Source organism: Salvia hispanica, chromosome 5 (genome assembly GCF_023119035.1).
Source record: "Salvia hispanica cultivar TCC Black 2014 chromosome 5, UniMelb_Shisp_WGS_1.0, whole genome shotgun sequence".
NCBI lineage: Eukaryota > Viridiplantae > Streptophyta > Magnoliopsida > Lamiales > Lamiaceae > Salvia > Salvia hispanica.
In genome coordinates, this window is record NC_062969.1 from 36,059,800 (window position 1) to 36,085,981 (window position 26,182).

At 36.5% G+C, this 26,182-nt stretch overlaps 1 protein-coding gene and 1 non-coding gene across 2 annotated transcripts; both read right to left on the bottom strand.

Moving 5' to 3' along the window:
- Window positions 1–11,779: 11,779 nt before the first annotated feature.
- LOC125191501 lies at window positions 11,780–11,886 on the bottom strand. The gene has a single exon (XR_007171175.1). It is a non-coding gene; the product is annotated as a small nucleolar RNA R71 (small nucleolar RNA).
- Window positions 11,887–16,861: 4,975 nt separating this feature from the next.
- Window positions 16,862–17,622, bottom strand: LOC125190732 (dehydration-responsive element-binding protein 1E-like). Its single transcript, XM_048088109.1, has one exon. The coding sequence runs from the start codon at window positions 17,539–17,541 to the stop codon at window positions 16,996–16,998; it is 546 nt and encodes a 181-aa protein (XP_047944066.1). The 5' UTR covers window positions 17,542–17,622; the 3' UTR covers window positions 16,862–16,995.
- Window positions 17,623–26,182: the final 8,560 nt, after the last annotated feature.

Genomic DNA, 26,182 nt, shown 5'->3' on the forward strand with positions numbered 1-26,182 from the left:
TTTTTTTTTTTAAAAAAAAATTCAAAAATTATATTTATAAATACTATATTCATTCCATTTTTTTTATCTTCCTCAAATCTAAACCCTAAAAATTTCACTATCTACCATTTTCAAAGTCTACAAAATGCTAGGTGGAGATGATTCTCCCGGCTATGGAGAATCGGGATTTGGCGCATTTTCGTCTTCCCAACTGTGGAGATCGAGTCCGACCCCCCCTCCAACGAACCTGTGGAGTCCACAATCGCCGCCGCCGTGGCAACAGACACCCCAACTCCGGGGTCAGTCCTCCTCTCAGCCGCAGAGGAACGTGGGTCGTCCCCAATCAGGGTTCGGCGACTACCGACCCAATATGGACGCGATCAACAACCCTTTCTCAGCAATTCCAATCCTCCCAGATCCAAAACACCCAATCCTCTCTATCTGAATCTGATAGATTCACGTGGGAACAGTTGATGGGAACACCACCAGACACCCCGGTGTCCGGTACTCAAGGCGGCCGCGGGTGAAATCAAGGCGTAGGGGGGCGAAACGGCGGCGGAGGTGGGCGAAATGGCGGAAATGGTGGGGGGCGAAGCGGCGGCGGTGGTCGAAGCGCCGGCCGCCGAGGAGAGCAAGGCACCGGAGGAGGTGGCGGCCGAAGTGGTCGGCGAGGCGGCGGACGAGGCGGCGGTGATGGTGGCAGCGGCGGCGATGGCGATGGCGGTGGCGGTGGCGGTCGAAGCCGGCGGTCGACCTACTATAGCAATGAAGAATCCATTGCTGTAGCCAGAGCCTGGTATGCGGTCACGACCGATTCTATAGTCGGTACGGATCAGACCGACGTTTGCTTTTGGAATCGCGTTCTCGATGTGTACAACGAATTCAAACCAGATGGAGCGTCGAGCGTACAGCTAGCCAGGTCCGGAAGAAGTTCGGAAGGATTACTAAAGCGTTGAAGAGGTTCAGTGGCATATACGAGACCCAACTCCGCCTTGCTGAGAGCGGCCGCACCGAAGCCGACGTACGAGCGTTGTCGTATCAGTTGTTCAATAGTGAATCGTGGCCAAAGTTTACCTACTGGGACGAATACCTCGTTCTGCGTGACTGCCCGAAATTCAGGGTCCTCATCGACAAAGATCCTGTCTCTGCGCCGAAGCGGACTAGACTGGGCGTCGCCGGCAACTACAGCAGTTGCAGTGACTCACGCGCCTTCGACCTGGACGATGATGCTTCGGAAGAGGAGCCCCCTCCAGACTCTCTCGGCGCCCACGTCCGCAGGGCCAGTGTGCCGCAATCCGGGAATCTAGAATCGGCTCTCAGTTCTCCACTGCGACCTCTACAGCAATGCTGTAACATCTCGGAATTTAGAACCCTAATTAGAGAGCCCTAGAATTAATTGTTGATGACGTGGAGTCGTGAATGCATTTATTGCATGTGATGCTATGGCCAATTTGAGTCTAGGGTTTGCGTTGAAAGTTTGAAAAGTCAAACTTATTGATTTTATGATGTGGCATGTGATCTATTAAATTATGAAATTTATGTGGTAAATTAATTGTCTAAGGGTGAGTGAGAATATTAGAGAAAATTTCCATGAATATTTGTCACCCTAATTCTTGAGATTTTCGACCCCCTTGAAATTTTGAAGAAGAAATTCTATATTTTTTTCGGATTTAATTTAATTCTTGGGATATTTATCCAAATTAAATCCAAGACCCAAATATTTCCTTTTGAAGAGAGAAAAATCGAGCCCCTTTGTTCTTGGTGATTTTCGAAAATCACCTATTGTGGGAAGGAAAGAATTATTTTATTTTAGTTAATCCCTTATTTGATTTCCTTCCATACCTAGAATTTAATTATTCTACCAAATCTTTCCATACTTCAAGAAATCTTGCCTTACCTTATTCTAGGCAATATTTAAAAATTCATGCCTTATTTAAATAGGCATAGGGACGCCTATTTCCAAATATTCTATTCTAATTACCAAATATTCTATTCTAATTACCTAAAGATCTTGTTGAGCACTATAAATAAGAGAAAACCCCAACCCTAGACCCCAAATTTTCGGCCCCCACCATTCCTCACTCTCTCAAATTTTCTTCTTCCACACACCAATATTTTGTCATCCTTTGAGAAGAATTTAGAGTTTGAACGCCAAGATTCTTGAAGAACCAAGTCTCTACTTTGTTTCTACCGATTGTTTTTCTCTAAAAAGGAATTTTGTCTATGAGTTCTTCTTATTCTTCTTCTACTTCTTCTTTTTCTTCTTTCTAACCGATTTATCGGTCTTCTTGAACCCTCATGCATCTTGGTTGAGTGAAAGTGGGATAAAAGGGATGTGGGGATATGTTCATGTGTGTGTGTGGCGTGAGTATGTGTGTGGCGTGAGTGCGTGCGTGGTGTGCGTGTATGTGTGTGTGTGTCGTGTATGTGTGTGTTTGTGTAGTGGGTATTTGATGGCTAAATAATCATGTAAGATAAACATGATCTTGATTAATTAGTAATGATAAGATAAATTAATGGAAAAGGAAAAAGGAGTTTAGAGACATGCATGAGTAAGAGTAGTATTGAACCTAATTTGTATATGTGCCTATGTGATTAAAAGGTGAACCTTTGATGGCGAAGCCGGATAACGGAAAAGCGAAACTACTTGAAAACTAAGCAGTCGAGGTGGGCTTTACTCTAAAAACTCTATTATTTTATCAAAATGTTGTTTGCTGTTATAAGGGTGGTTTAACTGTTATGTCATGCCTATGTTTGTTTTTAATGTGATACTTGATATGCTTATACGAATTCGGGTCTGAGTATGGGCCGCAAGCCCTACCAGGCTGTGTACACGATGGGATTGGGAGCCGTCCTTGCTAGTCGGCCGGTCTCGTGAGCGAAAAGTGTGGCCACACTTTCGTCGCACCATGGAATGTTTGTGATTGTTATTTTGATGAGAAAATGGGGGATTATTTTGACTGGCCAGTCTATGAAAATATATTTTGTGATACTCGTGATATTTCTTTTATAACCGCTTAAAACTCGAGTTCACTTGGTAAGGGTGACATAACTTATAAAACGTTTTGGCAATGAGCTCACTGAGTATTTCAAAATACTCATCCCTGCATGTGTTTTCCTTATGTGCAGGTTGAACGATGGCGAGTGGTGGTGGGTGTTGAGCTTGTTAATTAATTAAGAATGGTGGTTATGAACTTCAAGTATAGTTGTGTCTTCATACATAGCTATTCTTTCTCTTGGTCGTCTTCCGCTGAATTTTGATACACTTATGAATTTGTTTTGGAATATTGGCATCTTGCCTTCGGTTTGAGACCTTAGCCCTTTTCTTGTGATTTTGTCTTGGATATTTCGTCGTACTCTTCAGATGTTTTGATCGTTATTTATGACACCTTCCTTCTTCTTTCATATTCCTAGGTTAAGTTATTGCTTTACATACTCTGATACTTCTTTCTAGTCTTTTGGTCAACACTCTTTGAATGAAACCCTAGCCTATGTTTACTTCTTTGGAGTCTGTTTGGATAGCAGCCGCCGCATTTATTGTACCCTAGGAGGGCGGGCTGTTACAAATGCCCTCAACACCGCGGGCGGCTTTTGGCTCATACCCTAAAGGTGCAGATGATGAAGCAACTTCAGGATAATTTGTCCTTGTACGAGAAGTCAACTGATCCGGAGACCAGGAGATTCTACTACGACCTCATTATTCGACTGAGGTCGAAGTTGGGATGGTCCGAAGGGTCGCAGTCGGGCGGTGCCAGCGGCAGTGGGGTCGGTGCAAGTGGCAGTGGCGGCGGTGGAGGCGGTGCCGATGATGTGATGGATGACGATGACGACACCGAGTAGTCGGGCGGTGTGCGTCATTTTTTTTATTTACTATAAAACGTTGTCGTTGTATAATTTTACCCTATCTATAATACTACGACAATTTGGTTTCAATTTTTTTTAGTAATTTTTAAAGTATGCATTTTTTTAAAGTATGCATTCTTTACTTATTATATGCATATAATTTTTATTCTAGGAATATTAAAATATATAAAAAATGTATAAAAATAATTTTAATTGTTGAAATAGAAAAAGAAATGGTGGCCCGGAGAGCCACCATTGTGGTGGCCAAGTTTTGAGGGCAAGGGCCAAGTTTGTTGGACATACCCAAGAAATGATGGCTTAGACATGCCCAAGAGGGCCACCATTGTGGACACCCTTAGGTCTCTAGTTTGATAACTTTAAACTTTATAACAAAAGTAAACTTGCTGTTAAAATATTCATGCATCTACACGTGTACAAGTAATTAAGAGCTTGCACTTATCTGGAAAGGAGTCAAGTTTTGATAAAATTTTCATAAAGTAATCACTAGTACTCACTAATAATTAGTTAAGCAGAAACCTAAGAACATAAAAAATTATATAAAGCGTAGGCTTGTAAATGAAAGCATGAAAAGAAGTCCTCCCTCTATTAAATATTAATATCATACTTTGACCGGGTATGACTTTAAGAAATGTAATGTAAAGTAAGTTGAAAAAGTTAATGGAGAATGCTTACTTTTATGTGGAGTATTAGTTTTATAATAAAATATAAGTTAGAATGATTTAGTGGAATATGTGGTCCACTACGAAAAGTGGAAAAAAGTAAAATGTGACAAATTTTGAGGGACGGACGAAAATAGAAAAATGTAGCAAAATTTAAGGGACGGAGGGAGTAATTAAAATTAGGTGATTTCCAACTTTTCCGCCCAGCATACCCGGTCCGCTCGGCATTACTGGACGAATTACCCGTTCTGCTCATATCTGCCGGCGAGATCACCCGGTCCACTCGGCCTCTATGGAGTTCCGCTCCTCGGTCTTCTCTAAGCGGGCTGCTCGGGTTGCTCTGTAAGCTACTACTAGTTAGGGCTACTCGAAGCCTCTGTCTCGTGCCTATCCCATGCTCTTTACCATTTTTCATCACTTTTTTCACCTAATTCTCAAAACATTCTCAACAAACTCGTTAGATAAGCAATTGGTGCGAGAATGACACAAAAATAAACTTCAAGTCACTAATCTCGACAATAAACATGTCATTCAACTAGTCAAAACTACAAAATAATGAGATTATCAAACAACATTTGCAGTGTATCATATCGAAATTCAGAAAATTTGTAAAAATTATATAGTAAAGATATTTATATAAGATACGATCAGTATGTGATAAATTTAGTACAATTAGAGAGTGAATGTATAATTTGAGGTATCACTATACATGGGCGGATCTAGTAAAGGCATAGGAGGACATTTGTCCCAGCTAATATTTTCTATTCCATGTATATATTACCAATTGTAAAATTTATTTCTTTTGATTTCTCACTAAATGCTTCTCTCAAATTCTTAAATTTTCATTATAGATAAATTTGCCCCCTCCCTGCCTGTCACTATATAGATTTTTCTTTTTGAAATAAAGTCTATAGTATAATATAGAATGCATGTAGCTGGGCTGCTATTTTTCAACTCCTACCTTAATCTATAAGCCAAACTGAATATACTTCTCGTGAGTGTCTGCAGAAAGTGTGCTCTAGAAGAGATGTTCTGTTCATTTTGGGTATCTCATTTAAGTATGTATTGGTCAGTAAGTTGTTTGGTGCGAATTTACTTATGTTTTCCTGCAGGCTTTACAATATGTTTATTAGATGATGCCTAGTCTAGACTTTCGAACCTTTAAATAATTGCTTAAATGTAGTGTTTCTCCGACCAATAATATGATTAAGTACAACTATTTTCTCTGTATTAAATTCATATAAACTTTTGTACCTCCTCGGCTTCGAACAATTTTGCATAAACTTGACTAATGAGAAGCTTCAGCAGCATGCTTGTTGTGCCTATATTTTGTGCAAGTGTTAACCATCTTACTTTTCAGCATGTTTTCAAAATGGAGCAAGAAGAATATACAAAAGAAGAAACTGATTGGAGCTACATTGAGTTCATTGACAATCAAGATATTTTAGATATGATTGAGAAGGTTGAGTTAATTTTGCTACAACTAAACTTGCAGCTCTAGTTTAAAACTGTTCATCCTTGTGGTTTTCTCCAGGCAGTTGTTAAATATGTTTTTATTGATGCTGGACTATTGCAGCAAGTTAGAAAGATGTTTTATACTCCTTCCGTCCCCGTTTTTCTATTTTAATCTGTCCGCAGATAGAAGTCCCGGTTCACTTTTACCACAAATGCTACTACCTCCATCTCCAAATTTTGACACACTTTGACCTGACACGGGTTTTAAGAAATGTAATGGAAAGTGAGTTGAAAAGGTTGGTGGGACGTGGGTCCTATATTAGTTTAATAATAAAATGTGAGTAGGAATGAGTTAGTGGAATATGAGTCCAATACCAAAAATGGTAAAAAGTGAACAGTGTCAAATTTTCAGGGACGGGCCGAAATAGTAAACTGTTTCAAAATTTGGGGGACGGAGGTAGTAATAGAATCCCACATTTTACTAACTAATTTCACTCCATTTCATTTAAAACTAATATATACATGCGCTTGAAACGGAATGTCTACAATAGTTTCTATTTTTTGGAAATCTCTTCCATTGAAAATAGCAATTGTGAGCATTACTGATTCCAACTCTACTCTATACACTTTCCCCTTGTTGACCCTGCATAAATATTCTTTGAATTTTGCAGAAGCGAGCTGGCATTATCGCTCTTCTTGATCATCTTGTAAGGACTCTATTAAATCCATTGGCTTGCTACTACAGGTACTAATAATTCCTTCTTTGTCCTGCAGCATGCTTCCTCCTCGTTGAACCCATGAAACATTTGCCGCAAGCCCAAGCTGGCTCGTTCTGATTTTACCATTTGCCATTACGCTGGTGACGTGAGTTTCAATTACATTGTCCTATCCATTTTGCATGAAAATATGTGTGGATTTCCAAAAAAGTTTCTTTTATCAGGTAACTTATCAAACTGAGTTGTTTCTGGACAAAAACAAGGATTATGTAATTGGGGAGCATTCTGAATGCTCCTTTGTTTCTGGTCTGTTCCCAGTATCAGATGAGGAGTCCTCTAAACACTCCAAATTCTCTTCCATTGGCTCAAGATTTAAGGTATAGAATTGCTTTAATTTTTATTATACTTTTTCAAATTTTTGTCTCATCCTTTCTATTTGTTAGTTGTTACACAAAGGTGCTAAGTTTTCTTCTGTTACTTCTTCTTGCAGCAACAACTGCAATCTCTTCTAGAAACTCTGAGTTATATTCGCTGTGTGAAGCCGGACAATCTTCTTAAGCCTGCAATATTTGAGAATCATAATACTTATTTTCGTTCTATTTGTCGGTTCATAATACTTATTTTCGTTCTATTTGTCGGTTTCTTGGCTTGTGCAAACTTGGTTTAATATATGTACATAGTAATATACTTGCTCTTTATCCATGGTGTTAGTTATTTCAGCTCCAATCGCGCGCTAGCTGTCGACACAATCGGATGGCTTTGGGATTCCAGACATCTAACCCTCCGTGATTTCACCGAAATAATGGATGAAATTTGGCAAATCATTTCGGTGAATAGGGAACGACACGGAACAGTAATTGCGCCATTTCACACATTATATATGTATGGTATAATAGTAAAAATTAAAGTAATTTGAATTAATATATTAATATATTAAAGTAATATGGACAATTTTGATTGGTTAAATAAGAATTCTGTGCCAGAAAAATTGGCTAGGGTTTGGTGGCCCAACAACTAGAAAAAATAAAACCTGACCCAATCGCACTAGGATTAGGCTTGCTCAGTAATTTCAACATATCATCATAACCATAAAAAAAACTTGGCCCAATTGTAGTAGGGTTTGGCTGGTACAATAGATCTTCACCAGAAAAAAAAACAGAAATGAATTTGTTCATGAATCTTGAACAAATGAAAAAGGAAAAATAATACGTTCAGATCAAAAGTTAAAAGTGAATCGTTTCAATAGATCATAACAACTAGACTAAATTAGAAGAAAAAAAATTGATGTTGAGAAAAACTGGATTTGTTCATGAGAAGTATGTAGAATTGTGTAGAATAGGCATAAGAAAATAGCTAGATATTTTAGTAGAATTAACTAGAGATGAAATTCTCTAGAATATAGATATTATCTAAAAATATCTATATTGTTATAGAAAAATATCCAGATATTTAAAATATATAAGTATTAAGTAGAGTATTCTAGATTGAGTTAGAGTGCCTATAAATAGGAGTGAGTTGTAACATTTTGTAGAATTTGAGAAAGTTTGAGAAATAAAAGTGTTCCTTTGTTTTCCCACATCACCAACCTCTCCTAAACCATTTCACATATATTCCACCCATTCTCCTCTCAAATATTTTCTCCAATCTTAATTACTCCTCAAACATATATCTTATATATTCCAACAGAATCTTGAACAACTGAAAGGGGGATAAACTGTTGGCTTTAACTAGGCAACGAGCAAACTCGGATCGTGACCAAAGATCTGTTGATTGAACGTTTTCTTCAATCACCTATTTGAACAAAACAATAACAATGTGTTAGCAAATCCCACAAGATTAAAATGGGAAAGTGTGAGCAAAAGCAAAATTTAAAATATGTAAACCTTTAAAACTTGGAATGCAATAACTATTGGTTTATCATCAAGTACCAAATCCATCCTTGAAGGGTACACCAAAACCTTTAGGGACTGGATAATCCTAACCATAGCCAACACCATCCATGCAACCAGAATAATATTAGGAACGATGAAGACCAAGACGCCATTCATGATTTCAATGCCATTACCTTTGAATTTTGCTCAAATAAAACTAATATACAAAATTAAATGAAACCAACAACGGAGTAATTACATTATATATACATAATGTTTTACCGATGTTTCAAATTTGTACAGAATGTTTTAAGTTAATACGAATTATAAAAAAAAGTTTTTAAGTGTTTTAAATTAATACACTTCTGTTAAATTCTTTAAAGCCGTTTAACTTCTTTAAATGGTCAAAGCTCCACTAAGACATGTATGATGTATCACCACATGTTAAGGGCTTTCCCCTTAATGGTGATCGGCGATCAAGAACGTTTTTGGCGCCCTCCGAAAGGGTCGGCGGAAGTCTTAGTTTCAGGTTGTGCGTGGTTTTCCGTCGGGCAGCGTGAAAACTAGGGTTTGCACAAGATATGTGGGAAAATAATATTTTCATTCATAGTGAGTTTACGAACAAAAACCCTATTTATAATCTAAGGACCCTAGGGTTGATTCGACCTAATCCTACTGTGCGCGGTTTTCCGTCGGGCAGCGTGAGAACTAGGGTTTGTAGAGTAATTCACAAGATATGTGGGAAAATAATATTTTCATTCATAATGAGTTTACGAACAAAAGCCCTATATATAACCTAAGGACCCTAGGGCTGATTCGACCTAATCCTATTCATCTCGGGAAAGAATAAACAAAAAAACCTGAAACGGAGCTTATAATTACGCTCGATACTAATTCAAAAATAATTAATAAAGTGCTAATATCCAAAAATAAATAATAACCAAAAATAACGATCTAACTAAGAGTTTATTTGGGAACGAAGTCGCCCAACTTCTCAGGCGGATGCACGTTCTTTTTTTGGCTTCGACTTCGTGATGGATGTCTGACTCGTGACCTGCTCGCCCTTATCGCCGGCTGATTCGGTCGCCGGCATCTCTTCCTTATCCACGGATGCTTTGGCAGCTGATACGCTCGGATTTTGCACTGTTTTAAGGCTATTGTTTGGTCCGTTTTTAATGTCAAAGTCACTCTACACGTCCATTATTTACATATTTTGTCTATTTTGGTATTTTTACGTGTTTTGTGAGAAATGTGCATAATTGAGCCGAAAAAGGGAGCCAAAACGCCAAGTTTGGAAATCTGGTGTCGACGGCGATCGGCGGCACCGTCGCGGATGTGTGCGGCGGCCGCCGGCGCCCGTGCGGGCAGATCATCTGTGCGGTCCGCCTCGGAAAAATATGCTTGGAAGAGAAGTCTCGTCCGGCAACCGCCGGAAGACGTGCGGCGGTCCGCCGCCGAGGGAACAGACTCTGGACTCCAACGCGGCGACCGCCGGCCAAGGTGCGGCAGCTCGCCGGAGAAAGGCGGCGAATTCGAGAAGCCCTAGATTTGCGCCCAGATTTACCATATTTTGGAGATCTTTTCCTTTTACAACAAGGAGTGGCTTTCCCCTATAAATAAGACCTCAAGCTTCATCAAAAAGAGAGAACTTCTACTTGCAAAATACTTCATAGAGATCAAGACCTAGAGTACTTCATTGGTGCAAGGAGTTGGAGAAGGATTTCAAGAACATCAAGAACGACAAGGATTCAACCTACGGGTTTTATTTGCTTTAATTTTATGTTCAAATTGTCTTCCCTTCAATCTATGTTTTTAGCTTATTCAATTATGTGTAACTAAACTCAAAGGATTCTAGGGATGTGTTAGTAACGACTTTGGTTATAAAAATTCCTTTTTCTATTTAATATCCGTTTTGTTTTTACTTTGTTTCTTCCCTAAGTAGTTTTGATGCTGCATGATTGAGTGACACAATCGTGTATGATTTTATATAACTTGTTTCATAACTGTGACAGAGTTCTAGCGAGTTAGAATCACTTAGTAGACAGTACAGTTAGCTTCCCTTAAAACAGCACTTGTTAATTGAGAGTGAGGACTTTTCAAGGGTTTTAAGAGCTTTTTGGAGTTACGTGTTAGGATTGACAACCCTAATCTTGTAATCAACATTTGTATCGCATGAGCATAAGGTAGGTGACTCGTCCTTTCAAAGTATAAACTGTGCTAGGGTATTGTAGTTGGAATTTTGTATAACCATAACTGTGAACACACATCCATGGGATTCCCTTATCTCTATCGTCTTTATCCGTGTTTTATTCGCTTCTAGTTGGTCTATGCTTTCTATTGTTTTTAGTTTTTCAAAAGTTTTCAAAAACCAATTGTTTTTCCAGATTGTATTTGAGTCTTAGTAGAGGATAGACACTTTGTGTTCGTCTTCCCCGTGTTCGATATCCGGTACTAATCTTTAGCTATACTATATATACTCTGTATACTTGCAGGTTTATTTAGTGCTAATAAAAAGTGCATCAAGTTTTTGGCGCCGTTGCCGGGGAAGACAATTTACTTTGGAGTGATATCTTCAAACGAATAATTTTGCTACTTTGGATTTTAATTGCTTTCAGTTTTCAATTTTAGTTTTCAATTCGTTTTTGTTTGAGGTTCTTGCAGGTTTTGTATGCGAACGCGCTCTGGGAAGGACAACCTAGAACCGCTCGATTTGGAACTTGAAAGAACTCGTAGGAAAATAAGAAGTGAAAAAGGATCAGGAACAATGGGTGACCGAACAGACATCGAGAAATTGCAGGAAATGGTGAAGCTACTGATGGATGAGAGAGATGCGGAAAGGGCAGCCCGAGAGGCTTTGGAGAAGAAGAATCGGGAAATACAACCCGTGATGAACATGTTCAATCATGGGAATATGATTACCTTTCCCGAAGGACCTCGTATTGACGCTAACAATTTCAAGTTACGCATGCCCCTTATTCAAAGGGTCGAGCAAACTCCTTTTGCAAGAAGGGCCACGGAGGATGCCAATCGCCATCTCTCCAAATTTGTGGAGATCTCAAATACTCTCAAATTGAACGGTATCGATGACGATTCCATAAGGGTAAGACTCTTTCCCTTTTCATTAACTGATTCTGCTAAAGAGTGGTTTGAATGTATGCCCAGAGAAAAAGTCTCCACATGGAAGGACATTGTAGCTGCCTTCCTCGACAAGTACTATCCGCCGGGCACAATTTTGAAGCTCAAAAGCGAGATCTCCCAATTCATACAAGGCCATGATGAACCCCTCTATGAGGCATTTGCTCGTTTCAAAGCCCTTCTCCGAAAGTGCCCTAACCATGGTTTCACCGTGGACCATCGGGTAGGAATTCTCTACAATGGGTTTAACGAGAAAATTTTTGCTATGCTTGATTCATGTGAAAATGGAGGGTTCTTAAGGAATTCAGGTGAGGAAGCCATGGCGGTGATAGAGGAATTCGCCACCAACAGCATGGGGTGGTCGAAAGAAAGACATAACCTAAAAAGGATAGCTGCAGTTGAAGAAGCCGAGGAAAGCTCTTTTGCAAAGGAATTGGCCGAGCTTCGAGTTAGGGTGGACCAAATGGATTCGTCAAGGAAGGAGGACCCGATTCTACCAACCTCTATTATAGCAGTCTCTAAATCCGAAACTCCTACCCCGACAATGGAGGAAATCAACTACATGCAAGGAGGCGGTCCCAATAGAAATTACAACAATAATTATCGCCCTAACCAGGGGGGCGGTAATTTCAATAATTATAATGGAAACCGACCTCATCCTAATCTCTCTTATTCTAACAATAATTACTTGCAACCCCCCGCAGGATTTAATGTTAGCAAGGGAGGAGTAGTTGAGACACTCAAGAAGGAGGAAAAGTATGAACAAGGGATCACAAGGATCTTGGAGGTAATCGCGCAAGACAGGAAGGTTAATGACACCAAGATCGGAGTGGTTGAAGCTAGAATAAACAACCTCGAGCAGGGAATGAACACGATCTCAACTGCCATAACCAACATCAACACGCAAATGGAGAAAATACAAAAGAAGCTAGATGAGGACAGGGCAAAGGCAGCCGCACTAGTGGACAACGTCAACAAAAAGTGGGTGGCAAAGCAGAAAACTGGGGACTGCCCAGTCGCCGGCGGACCGCCGGACACCACGCGGCGGACCGCCACTGAAGCACATAATGGAGTCTGCCCAGCCGCCGGCGGACCGCCGCACACTTCGCGGCGGGCCGCCACAGAGAAGGCAGAAGCACCCGCTCAGCAGGGACTCGTGCGGCATAATGGGATTGTGCTACCTTTCTAGCCAAAGAGGAAGTTTAAGCTCGAAGAGCAGTTCAAACATTTTTTGAACATGTTTTGTAAAGTTCATACTAACATTCCTCTAGTTGAATCGTTGCAGGAAATACCTAAATATGCGAAGCTACTAAGGGAGGCAGTGATGAGAAAGAGAAAGCCGACAAAAGCCGACCTTAAGCTACCACATCATTGCAGCGAGATCATCCAAAAGGAGAAGGCAGTGAAGCAGAGAGATCCGGGCCAATTCATTATCCGATGCCGGATTGGAGAGGGAAAGGTTTACAAGGCCCTATGCGATCTAGGATCTTCCATCAATCTCATGCCGCTGAAGTACTACGAAAAGCTCAACATTGGGCGACTAAAAACTTCAGACGTAACACTCAGGTTGGCCGATAACTCGACCATAAAAACTTTTGGTATGATTGAGGATGTCTTAGTGAAAATAGATGATTTCATTTTTCCCGCCGATTTTATTGTGTTTGACATGAAAGTAGACAAGAATGTCCCTCTAATCTTAGGGAGAGATTTTCTCGCTACTTGCAAAGCTTTTATTGATGTAGGTCGTGGCGATAACCATAGCCAATCCACCTATAAGATCGAAAGCGAGATGCTCAAGTTTGAGGAAGCAAAGCAGGCAAAGATGGAACAGCAGTGTAGGGCAATCATGGTCACGAATTTGACCAAACCTCAAGACCCCTTTGAAGTGGAGGATTCTACTACCTCCACTATCTACATTGTCAACGAGGTAAGACGTTCTACCAAAAAGGACGATACTAACCCCTCCACCTCTATCCCGTAGAAAAAGAAGCAAAAGAGGAAGAAGGCAACCAAGGAGGACCCCGAGATTTATGTTATCAAAACAAATAAGGGGAAATACAAGTGGTGGAAGAAGCTAGGGACCAAGTTGCTTCCTATGCCCATTTTCAACACTAGGGTCGCTGATTTAGTTATTTTCTTTTATTTTCAACAAAAGCGCTTGTTGGGAGGCAACCCAATTTTTCGTTGATTTAGTTATTTTCTTTTATTTTAATTTTCGTTTCCGTTTTCGTTTAAAAAATAAAAAAATAAAAAAATAAAATTAATTGAACGCTTCAATATGCTTTGATACCAATTGAAGGGGGTTGGCAGCGGAAGCGCTCACATAAATCAATTACATAATAATTCTGATCTATTTAGCGGATTATTTAGACAAATTCTATTCGCGTAATTATCACATGTATCATGCTCAAAACTCAAATAAAACATGCTTTAAATTAATTGAAACCTAAAACATGCTTTTCTACGGTTTAGCCATTATACCTTGAAGATTTTCCAAAGAATCGAAGATGGCTAGCGCCATTATACCTTGAAGATTTTCCAAAAAATAAAAAAATAAAATTAATTGAACGCTTCAATATGCTTTGATACCAATTGAAGGGGTTGGCAGCGGAAGCGCTCACATAAATCAATTACATAATAATTCTGATCTATTTAGCGGATTATTTAGACAAATTCTATTCGCGTAATTATCACATGTATCATGCTCAAAACTCAAATAAAACATGCTTTAAATTAATTGAAACCTAAAACATGCTTTTCTACGGTTTAGCCATTATACCTTGAAGATTTTCCAAAGAATCGAAGATGGCTAGCGCCTTCTCCACGTGAAGATCTTTAGTACAAAACCACGGATCTTCTGTCTGGTTCCCGGACTGTAAACTGATATCAAGGTGGACTGATCTCACCAGTGTATTTTCTGTCTCTTTTATTCTCCTATTTATATTAAGTCACATATTGGGCTCAGACAGGGATCTATAAAATGCTTTGGATATGGGCTCCTCCAATTAGCTTTTTATAAAAAAACAAATTCATACACAAACATTAAAAATATAAATGAGATATAAAAAAATAATAAAATTTAGCTACCAAATACTTGCAAAATAAAAAGAAAGAACGTTCAAAACCAACTTAAAATAGGCACACATTAAAACTAGAAAAAGCTCAACATAAACATGTACCAGTGGGAATCAAGCACTGGTCTATCCTATGAAGAAGTGCTACATTAACAGCTAGACCACATGAGGTTTTTTGTAAAAATTGTATCAATAATAAATTAAGAACACTATATTTTGGGGATACAGTTGTACCCCCTTGTTTTTAGCTGGATACGCCAGTGGCTGCATTAAGGTTTACTCACTAGCCGAAAGTACCATAGACTGAAGTGCCTTTGTAATTTGTGGCCTTGCTGTTTTCATTTTCAGCTTTTGAAAACGAGACTTTGTTATAGTTATACCTTTTCTTTTCTGTGTATGTGGGCCTCATTTTAACTTTGTGGTAAGAAATAGTAAAGATTAAAAGGTGTTAGTGGTGGATTCAATAGAGTGATGCATCATGTTTGAGCTATGATGAAACATGACTGATAATTTGATATGGAGTAGGATTTTAATATGGGTCCGATATTGAAGTGCCCTTCATGTCACGGAGGATATTTTTATTCGAAAATTTTTGGAAAATAATAAAAAAATACTTTAATTGATATTAAGTCGTAATTCAAATAATATTTTCAAAGTTCAACGAATCTAATATAGTTTCATAAAACAAAAAAACATTCACTCATATAATTATAGGTGTATGCACGTATGAACGAACTGTGTGATAGTGTGTAGTTTATTTTGTGATGGGAAAGGAATACAAAGAAGGATATCATAAAAGGGCAGTGGGTCCCACAGGCTGGCCTACATGTAATAACAATCAAGGGAATCTTGACGTGGCAGTCCAGTCTTCAACCTTTTCAGTTTGTTCGGCAACTTCCTCTTTCATTCCCTCCCTCCGTCCCCAATTAAAAATCACACTTTAATCGGGCACAAGTTTTAAGAAATGTAAAGAAAAGTTGGTTGAAAAAGTTAGTGGAATGTGAAACTCATTTGTTTATATTGGTTTTATAATAAAATGTGAGTGAATTGAGTTAGTGAAATATAGGACCTACTTACTATTTATGGTAAAAATGAAGTGTGACTTTTAATTGGAAGCGGACCGAAATAGAAAAGTGTGACTCTTGATCGGGGACGTAGGGAGTATAATTTTCTTTTCCGTTGCATTTTCAATGTCATGTATGAACACTCGTAGGACTATATAGTTGGGCTCTATATTTACGTGGTTTTACGAATTATATTCACCCCATCCCATTAATTAAGTCTCAAACGACTCTAGTGACAGAGATTAACTAATGCATTTTGAGATAATGTTAAATAATAAGACAACTCATAAGGAATTTTTAGACATTGTTAGTCAAGCATTAAGCAATTAAATTTAATCTCTTAATTACTTAATTTAGAAATTACTGTTATCAGTTATAAATATATTTTAAAAACAAAAATTCTCTCCGTTTTATGTTAATTTAGTCATTTTTTTATTTTAGAAAGTTCCAACATAATTGAGTCATTTCTCTTTTTGCCAAAAAGTGATCCTTTCACTTACTTATTCTATCTTCATCTCTCTCTTGTTTTATTCTCGCTTACTTTATTCACCATCCAAACACACTATTCTTAAACTCTGTGCCAAAAAAAAATATCTATATTAACAAGGAACGGGAGGGAGTACAAAAGTATGAAGTAACTCGTTTGGTAGACTATCTATGTTACAGCTAGTCACGATAATTACCATGATATACTCATATCATAGTTCGTGGGACTTTAATTTTCTAGTTAAAAATATAAACTTCTAAATGGGTTTTAGGGCCTTGAAAATAAAACCAACTATTCGCTAAGGCAAATGTGAAAATCAAATGCATGAATAAAGCTAGATAAAAGCCTATAACTTACTCTAACATAGCTACTAAGAGCTTCCACAACCCTGACCTGGGTTTAAGCCCCAAATTCCATTCACATCATCATTCTCCTAAATTTGAGTCCTAGGTCACAACTCCTTTAACTCCGCAGGCCCTATCTCAGGCCCCAACTAGATGTCCGTGTTCGTATAGGGAGCGTTCGTTGAGACTAGATGTCCATGTTCGTATCCATCGTAACAAGAGATCTTTACATTTGTTTTCATTTATAAAAGAAAAATACAGAAATGGACATTTATAATTAGTTACCACACTAAATATAAACAAATGGATTATTAACTCAAAACTAAAACTCATATACTCGTAATTATTTAATAACTCCACAACTCCAAGTCCACCTGAGCATCTATCTCCACCTCATCCCAGCTGAATCGCCACCCCAACAACGGCGGCGGCGACATCAGAACGGCTTCCGCCAGTCCCGCTACGTCCGACAGCTCGCATATCCCCGAGAACTCCGTCTCGTCCTTCTCCGCAAAAGCTTCCTGCGGCCGGAACGCCTCAGCGGCGGCGGCGGCAGCCTTCCGGAGGTCCTTGGCGTCCTTGGAGAGGGGGACGTGAAGGCGCCAGACGGAGTCGGCGAAGTTGAGGCAGGCGGCGGAGCCCCGGAGGGCCAATGCGGCGAGGTCGTGGGCTCTGGCTGCCATCTCCGGCGTGGGGTAGGTGCCGAGCCAGACGCGCTTCTGGTGGCGAGGCTCCCGAAGCTCGCACACCCACTTGTTGGAGTTCCTGAGGCGGACGCCGCGGTACACCGGGTGCCGCGTCTCCTTGAATTTCTTCCTTCCGGCGCGTCGCTTGGGCTGGGTCGCGGCGAGGATGATCACCTCCTCCTCCTCATCTGGACGCGTCTCTTGCATTCTTGTGTGTTATAATTAATTAACTAATGATGGATTTGTGATTTAATTTGTGTGCTAGATGATTTGCGATTGCGGCAGTTAGTCGCAGTCCGAGTATTATATAGATCTATAGAGAGATGCATGCATGTATGTTGTGAGAAGTGTGAAGTGTGAAGTGTGAATCGTGAGAGTATAGTTGCAAATACTTGGTGCTGGGAAAAGAGGGAACACGTGCGTGAATACGTAGCGGACGCGATATTAACAAGTGGAATCATTCATCGATAAGGGAGAACGCATGGGTCCCTCACATATTACGTCGACTTGCCACTCATTCTTAATTCAGTGATTTAAACTTATTAGAGAATAAAGAGAATAGTCAACGCCCCCATTTCATTCATTTTATCAAATTTTATACAATAAAGAGAATAAAAGGAAAATAAGAGATAGTAAAGTAAGAATGGGAAAGAATGTTACCATATATATAGAAATTATGACTCAATTATGAGGGAACTTTTAAAAATAGAAAATGACACAACTATGAGGGAACGAATGGAGTAGTAATTTGGGCCCACAGGATTAAAATTCTGGCTCCTCCATTGCCCTTACATACCCAGTACCCACTCATCACACTCATTTAATTTTTTCATGCAAAAAATTGCCTTAGCAATAAAGGAACGAATGGAGTACTTTTTTCTATTTAAGTGGCTAAATTTCACTTAGTTAGCAGTTGAACTGGAGGGGGGATAATAAAATTTTTGTACTCCCTCCATCCCAAGGAAGATGACATCTTCCTTTTTTGAAAGATTTTATGCAGTTTTATTTTATGTATTAGATGGATAGAATAAAGTTAGAGAGAATGAATAAAGTAGAGATAAGATTTCTATTTTTAGTTATGCGTCATCTTGAATGTGACAAACTAAAAAGGAAAGTGGGTCATCGTTGGTGGTGGGACAATTAGTATTCCATTTGCCCATAAAAATATAGTACTCCCTCCGTCCCACTTAAGATTGCCAAATTCTTGAGTGGCACGGGATTTTAGGAAGTGTTGTTAGATGGAATAAAGTAGAGAGAAAAAGGTAGTTGAATATTTTAATGAGGAGAGATAAGAGAGGGGGTTATTTCCAAAATTGGAAAGTGATTATCTTGATTGGAATAAACAAAAAAGGAAAAATGGTTATCTTAAATGGGATGGAGAAAGTATAATTTTTATATTAATGTGAAAAAAAAAATTTAATAATAAAAATATAACGTGTTTAGTGGGATTAACTAAAAATGAAATTAAAATAATTTTTAAAATGGAAGGAGTATATAAATAGGGCTGACCAATTCTTTTATTATTATTTCTCCTTCTTATGCTCGGGGTTCAACTCGGGGGTCAAGCCGCTATCCTTGCAATCTTTAATCTTTTCAAAATTTAATTACGCACTCCTCCATTCAACGGTTCAACCGTGGTGGAATCATTTTAATATTTTGCTACGTTATGTGATATGGAATCATTTTTCATTTTAATAAAAGTTAATATATTTTTTTTCATTTACTTTATTTTCTTCTTTATTTATTTACATTTTTCATTTTCTATTTAATTTTACCTTTACTTAACTTAGTTAAAGACAATTTTTTTAAATCTCATGTGAAAAAAAGAACGCTTCCAATAACGGAGGAAGTACATAACAAATGCGGGTAACACGTTTTTTACCTGGAATGCTGCACATTCTTAATTCCTAGATTGTAGGCAGATACATACATATGGGCAACGTTACTTTGGGACATGTATATGCTCTCTTCATTCAAAAAAAATATGAGTATTTGAGATGAGATGAGATGAGAGGAGAATTAGTGTACAATTGGTAAAGGAAGAGAGATATGAATAGAAAAATAGTTGAAATAATATTAGTGGATCCATATTATTATTAAAATTTAATAATATGTCGTAGTGATATAAGTCATAAATAAATTATGTATATAGATAATGAGTTGGTGATAATTTTTTATAAATAAAAATACTCATATTTTTATAGAAAGAATGGGCTACATTATTAGATTGTTTGAATTTAACTAAATCTAAATATTAGTAGCAGAGTATCTTCTAACTCAACTTTTTTGGTTCCAATGAGGCCACCCATCCCATCAAGCCTAAATAGAGCAAGTGGCATTTAGTCCATGTGTGCAAAATGATGGTTGACGGATACTATAAGTAGTGACTAGTGGCCATGTGAACCGAATATAGACAACTTGATAACTATAAGACGATCAACAATGGGTAGAAATGGAAAACGTCTTTAATTGTGTGTATCTATTCCTTTCTTTTTTAACAAAATGAACTATACTACAAATCAAAAAATTTGGTGCCGCTATTAGTTAAATGTAAAAAGTGAAATTTAAATTATAATTGTGGTCAATCTCATAAATCATAGTAGTAATTTGAAACCATAATTTTGCTACACCTAAAATTATTTTTAAATTCACATGATTGAAAAGTTATGATATTAACTAAATATTATGATTTCAATAATAAAATACTTATTTTAGTTAAATTTATCTTTAAAGGATAATCTCATAATTAAAACAAATAAATATATAAAAATAATATTAAATTTGAAGCAGAATTTATTCATCCCGGCAAGAGCAGAGTTTGAGTAGTATAGAGTATCAAACTCTAATACAGATACTTGGTTGACAATTTTTTACGCGATATAATAATCTGATAAGAATTTGCACAAAATTAATGGGTTTAGATCAAGTTTTATTGAGTTTGTGTCCTTATTGGATTGACCCGTAAAGAACTCGATAATTTCGGGTTTGGTTTGGGTTGGAAATGGATGACCCATTAAAAAATACTCCATCTTTATTATTCTCTCCGTCCATAAAAAATAGAGCAATTGGTGTGTGACCCGAGTTTTAATGTAGAATTGGTAAAGTAAGAGAGAAGAAAAAATAGTAAGAGAGAAAGAGAAAAAGTAAGAGAGAAAGAGAATAAGTAAGTGAGAAGTAGTGTTAGTAGAATGATGTATAGGGTTATTATTTGTTGAAAATTTTCCATAAATGATTGTGTTTATTTTTGAAAAACAATGCTTTACTCTAGTTATTTAATTTAGTGTAAATTAGATTTAAATAGTGTAAAATGATTTTTTTTTGTTGTAAATCAAGTTTAAATATTAGATTTATTTTATGATCTTGATTTACATTATATCTAGACTAGAATAGAACCTTGGACCTCAACGGGCCAATAAGAATGTTGCGGGCCAGCAATAAAAGAATCGTACTGCATCAAATACAGGAATTTGACTGATTCCCACTTATTTTAATTTCAATAATAATTAGATTAAGTAGAAGTCAACAGAAAAATTACTACGGTTTAAATAACAATTATTTCTAATATATATGCATGGAGATGTGCTTATAAAATAACTAGTTTTAAAAAGTATAATTTACTTCCAATCTCGTGCTGTTACATTGCACGAAACATGCAGTATTATAAATACTAAAATGCAATATAAATTTGTGGAAGTTGTAGATGGATTCCCACAGATTGCATTTTAATTATAGACAGATTGCATTTTTTATTGTTCAGTTTTGCATTTTAGACAGATTTTTTAATTTGCATTATATACGTAGACAAATTAAATTTATATATATATTTATTTTGCATTGTAGACAATTTAAGTTTATAATTCAACACTAATAATATAAAATACAATATTTCTATAACTAAAATGCAATCGACAGAAATCCATCTACATCTTCACAAATGTATATTACTACATTTTAGTATATACAATATTGCATGTTTCATGCCACGTGGTAGTATAAGATTGAAAGTACTCTGTGACTCTAATTAAAGATGTGCCCTAATGGTCTCCTACATGCAAAACATGTAAATTTAGAGGACTTTTTAGCTCATGAAAATGTTAGTTTATTTTTCACATAACTTTTTATATTTGGCTATTTTATTTATTGCTTATAATTTCAAGATAGAAATTGTTCTATACATTTTCTTAACAAAGATATTGTGAGTAAAATATATACAATTCCGAATGATTATGAAAAATAAAGTTAATACTCCCACCCTCTTTTATAAGTGAGATGTTTTTTAGGCATGAGATTTTTAAAAATAGTACGGAGTAACTAAAAAATAATTAGAGAATGAGTATAATATTTTTTCTGTTCCAAAGTAGATGTCACATTTTTCTTTTTAGTTTGTCCCATAAAAAATATCATCTTTCCTTTTATTTGGAAAACCTTGTCTTACCCTTTAGATGCTTTGACAAGAAGCTTTGGATCTCTATCTTTTATGTCACTGCATGGTCTATTTGGAAGATCCATAACAAGACTGTATTCAAAAACTTCCAACCCTATTGGGAGTTTGAGAAAAGTCAGACTGTTTTGGCTTGTAGACCGCACTTCCCCTTTTCACTGGGACAAATACTGAAGGATTGGAATGTCATCAGAGAGTGAGAGGGTTAACATCAGGTTTAAAGGCCTGAGAAACACACGAAATAGGCAGCGCTGGCTCTTGCTTCCTACTCGTTGTCTGATGTTCTCTCAGGTACCCCTTGGGTCTTACTTTGCTCTTGTTGTTTGCCTTCTCTTTGTTAATTTGTGGTTTGCCTTGCTTTCGACGATTGCTTTTTTCTTTCTAGCTCTGTTGGTTTTGCACCTATTGTGCTATTAGCTTTGTTGAGTTTTTTGCTTCTGTTTTATTATTTTTATACTTTTGATGATGTTGTATTCTACCGGCCACTTTTGGATGGTTTGAGATTTTTGAATTATAAAAAAAAAATCAATATATTAAAATATATTTTACTCTCTTTATTTAATATATAAAATAATATTATTATCTAAATATAACATGTATTATAGGATTAAGAGAATATAAAAAAAATTAAAATAGAAAATTAATAGAGAATAGAGTAACTTAAAAATTAAGCAATTTCAATAATACAAAAATAATGTGGGGTGATCAACATAGAGACAGAGTGTTGGGCCCTTATTTTTTGACCGAATGAGTAGAATCAGTTTTAGACTTCGTGTATTGAAATATGATCAGGCCCATGTCTAGGTTTTAGTTAATTTGGTAAAGGGTTTTGATTGGGGCCTTAAAGAAATAACAAGTGGGCTGAACAAATTAATAAATATAAATACTACGAGTTTGTTTATTATTTCATATATACTTTTGCATTTTAAAAGTGTTAGTATAAGCAATAAAAAACGGACTAAAAGTTATAAAATGATTCTATAAACCCAAACTAAATTACTTTATAAGTGCTCTTGTATTACTGGATGGAGTATTATTTTCTCTATTCTGAGAGAGGGATAACTAGACTCTGAATTGGTATGATTTTTTTCTTTTACATATAAATTTAAAAGTTGCTTCTTTTTATAATTCCAAATTTCATTTATTAAAAAGTTTTGTAAAGCGTTTAAAGCCAAAACACGTGTTAATTTTGTCATTAAATGTTAATTTCAATACGACTTTTATCTAGAGAGTTGATATCGCATGTTTGATAAGTTAGTAATACCAAGATAGAGAATTATATATGGACATTTCTAATTGTTTGATATCAAAGTTAAGCTTAACTCAAAGCCCAATATAAGACAGGGCCCTATCTAATTTTACCAAAATTATAACATTAACCTTATTAATGTATCTCACCAATTTGTCAAGTTAAGTCATGTTATTTAATATACAATACAAATTTAGATAATTTCTATTCTATCAAACAACAACGGAAAAAATCATATATCTGCATATCTAGACATAAAGCCCGTATTTCTTATTTTGTTTTACATATCTTCTCATATCCCATCTTTTGTATCAAACGAGTCCTTAAGAGTGGCTGCCTCGTATAAATTAATATTCTCTATATATATTTCTAGTGTACAAAAAGATGTATTAAATATTATTTTAATATTATTTTAATATGAATTATTTTAAGTATAGTCTGGCTAAATTTATTGATCCATGTGAGACCTAGCTAGCTAGATCCTGTTGGTTAAATATTGAAGCTCGTCCAATGATAAAATTATCTACTCAATGATAATAATTAATACTCCTAGTGGAAACCATATAAAAATAATTTCCTTGACATAGGTAGGCACACGTGAGGTGTTAGACATACTTTCGTTCATGATTCATACCCCAATTCATAAAACAACAAATTATCTTAACTGTTTTCTCATATTATTTCATAATAGTACTGTATTATTTATGTTCTCCACATCAGCAACACCGTTGATGTTTAATTTTCTTGGAACTATTAGAAATGGGTCACTCACCCCTTAAAAGACCTCATAAGGGAGAGGGTTATCCATCCTTATATAAAAGAGATAGGATCTTCACCAAGCCGATGTGGGACAAGATAATAGAATTTTAACACGCCCCCTCACGTGTGGGCCGGAATGACACATCGGACTTCCATCACGTGGATAGGCAAGAGAAGAGATTAAGAGATAAACCATCATCGACTTGGGCCCTGCTCTCCGATACCATATTAGAAATGAGCCACTCACCCCTTAAAAGGCCTCATAAGGGGGAGGGTTATCCACACTTATATAGATTAGATTGGATCATCACCAAGTCGATGTACCAAGTCGATGTGGGACAGAATTGAGAGAATTTAACACATTAGAAATGGGCCACTCACCCCTTAAAAAGCCTCATAAGGGGGAGGGTTATCCACACTTATATAGATTAGATTGGATCATCACCAAGTCGATGTGGGACAGAATTGAGAGAATTTAACACGCCCCCTCACGTGTGGCCGGAAAGGACATCGGTCTTCCATCACGTGGGTAGGCAATGCAAGAGATAAGAGAGAACCATCATCGATGTGGGCCGGAAAGGACATCGGTCTTCCACTCGTGAGGTAGATAAGAAATAAAGAGAAATCCATCATCGACTTGAGCCCGCTCTGATACCATATTAGAAATGAGCCATTCACCCCTTAAAAGGCCTCATAAGGAGGAGGGTTATCCATCCTTATATAGAAGAGATAGGATCATCACCAAGCCGATGTGGGACAAGATAATAGAATTTTAACATGAACACTCGAACTCAATACCCATATTATTATTGTTTATTTTATAGAAAAGCAATATCACCATGTATTACATATTATAGTTGCTAGACAATTTCATTCTAATATTTTCGATATCTGAATAATTTTATTAGCATTATTAGTCTCGGATATGGAGTATAATCACGTTGGAGGAACTTTGCACTATTCTCAAAATATATTTTTATATATTGATGTAAGCAGTTACATGTTTTTGGTGTTAACTTTTGGCATTTGCGATCAAGTGAATAATTAAAAAAATAAATTGCTTGAAAATAATGATTACTATCTCCGTTTTTTAAAAATAGAAACTACTCTCTCCGTTTACCAATAAACGTCTCATTTTGCCATTTCCATCCATTCACCGATAAATGTCCTATTTGCTTTTTTACTGCTTTTAATAATGAACTCCACATTCCACTAATTATATTTCACTATAAAACTAATACTTAGTATTAAAAATAGGACTCACCTTCCACTAATATTTTCCACTCACTTTCTACTATATTTCTTAAAGCTCGTGCCCGGTCAAAATTGACCTTGTATTGGTGGACGGAGGGAGTATTTCCATTTTGGTCGTCTCTTAAAAATAGAAATTTTCTGAACTTTCTATTTTATGAAGCGGAACCCACGATCCATTAACATATTACTTTCACTATATTTTTTTTTCTTCCTCTCTCTCACTTTATTCTTTTTTTTTCTCTATTTTTATTATTTTATCAATTATATATTAAAACTCGTGACGTTTCAAAAGTTTTAATTTTTCCAAAGACTGATGTGGTATAATGTATACAATAACTATTCCTTGAAGATTATGATCATCTACATGTTAACTTTATGTATGAGGTGGTTCAAAAATCCCCACAAATATATAGTTAATTTATAGTAATATTTTTAGTGTTAATTAAATTTGAGGGGCAATCCTCGTTTTACTCTTGTGTAAATATCATCACGAGAACCGGACAATCACTCGATTAAAGTATTCGACTCAAATGCTATAAAATCCCCAAAAATCTAATACTTCAGTAAATATCATCACGAGAACCGGACAATCACTCGATTAAAGTATTCGACTCAAATGCTATAAAATATTGTTCATCCTATGACTTCTGAAATTAAGTTCTTATAGGCTAATCTAAAAAATCAATTATGATTTGTTTAATTTCGTAACAAAAATAATGTTTATAGATGGTCAACAAATATGTAAATGGGCCAATTAGAGATGCAGGCCAGATGCTGACAAGAAAACTTTGTCTTATTAAGGTTTCTTTTGACAATATAATTTGCCGACTTTGCGAAAGATCCAAACTTTTGGATCATCTTTTACTCTTGTTCACCTAAAGCTTTTAGATAAACTTGTTAAATCAAATTATAATATGCAACAATTTTTAGGTACTCCAAGTTTAATCTACAAGGAGAGTTCAACGTTTTGTAGGATTCTGATAGCTGGATTAGTATATATTTTACAATAATTGAATCATTTAAGGGCAGGTGCTAAATATAAAACTAAATCTAAACTATTTCCCTTCATTAATTATATCGTATTACCAAAAATATTGTTTTAATTATTAACCATTAATTTTATCTAGTTATTATTTTCGACTCTG

Coding starts and splice junctions, on each gene's coding strand:
- LOC125190732 (XM_048088109.1), bottom strand. CDS start 17,541: ATGCAAGAGACGCGTCCAGATGAGGAGGAGGAGGTGATCATCCTCGCC.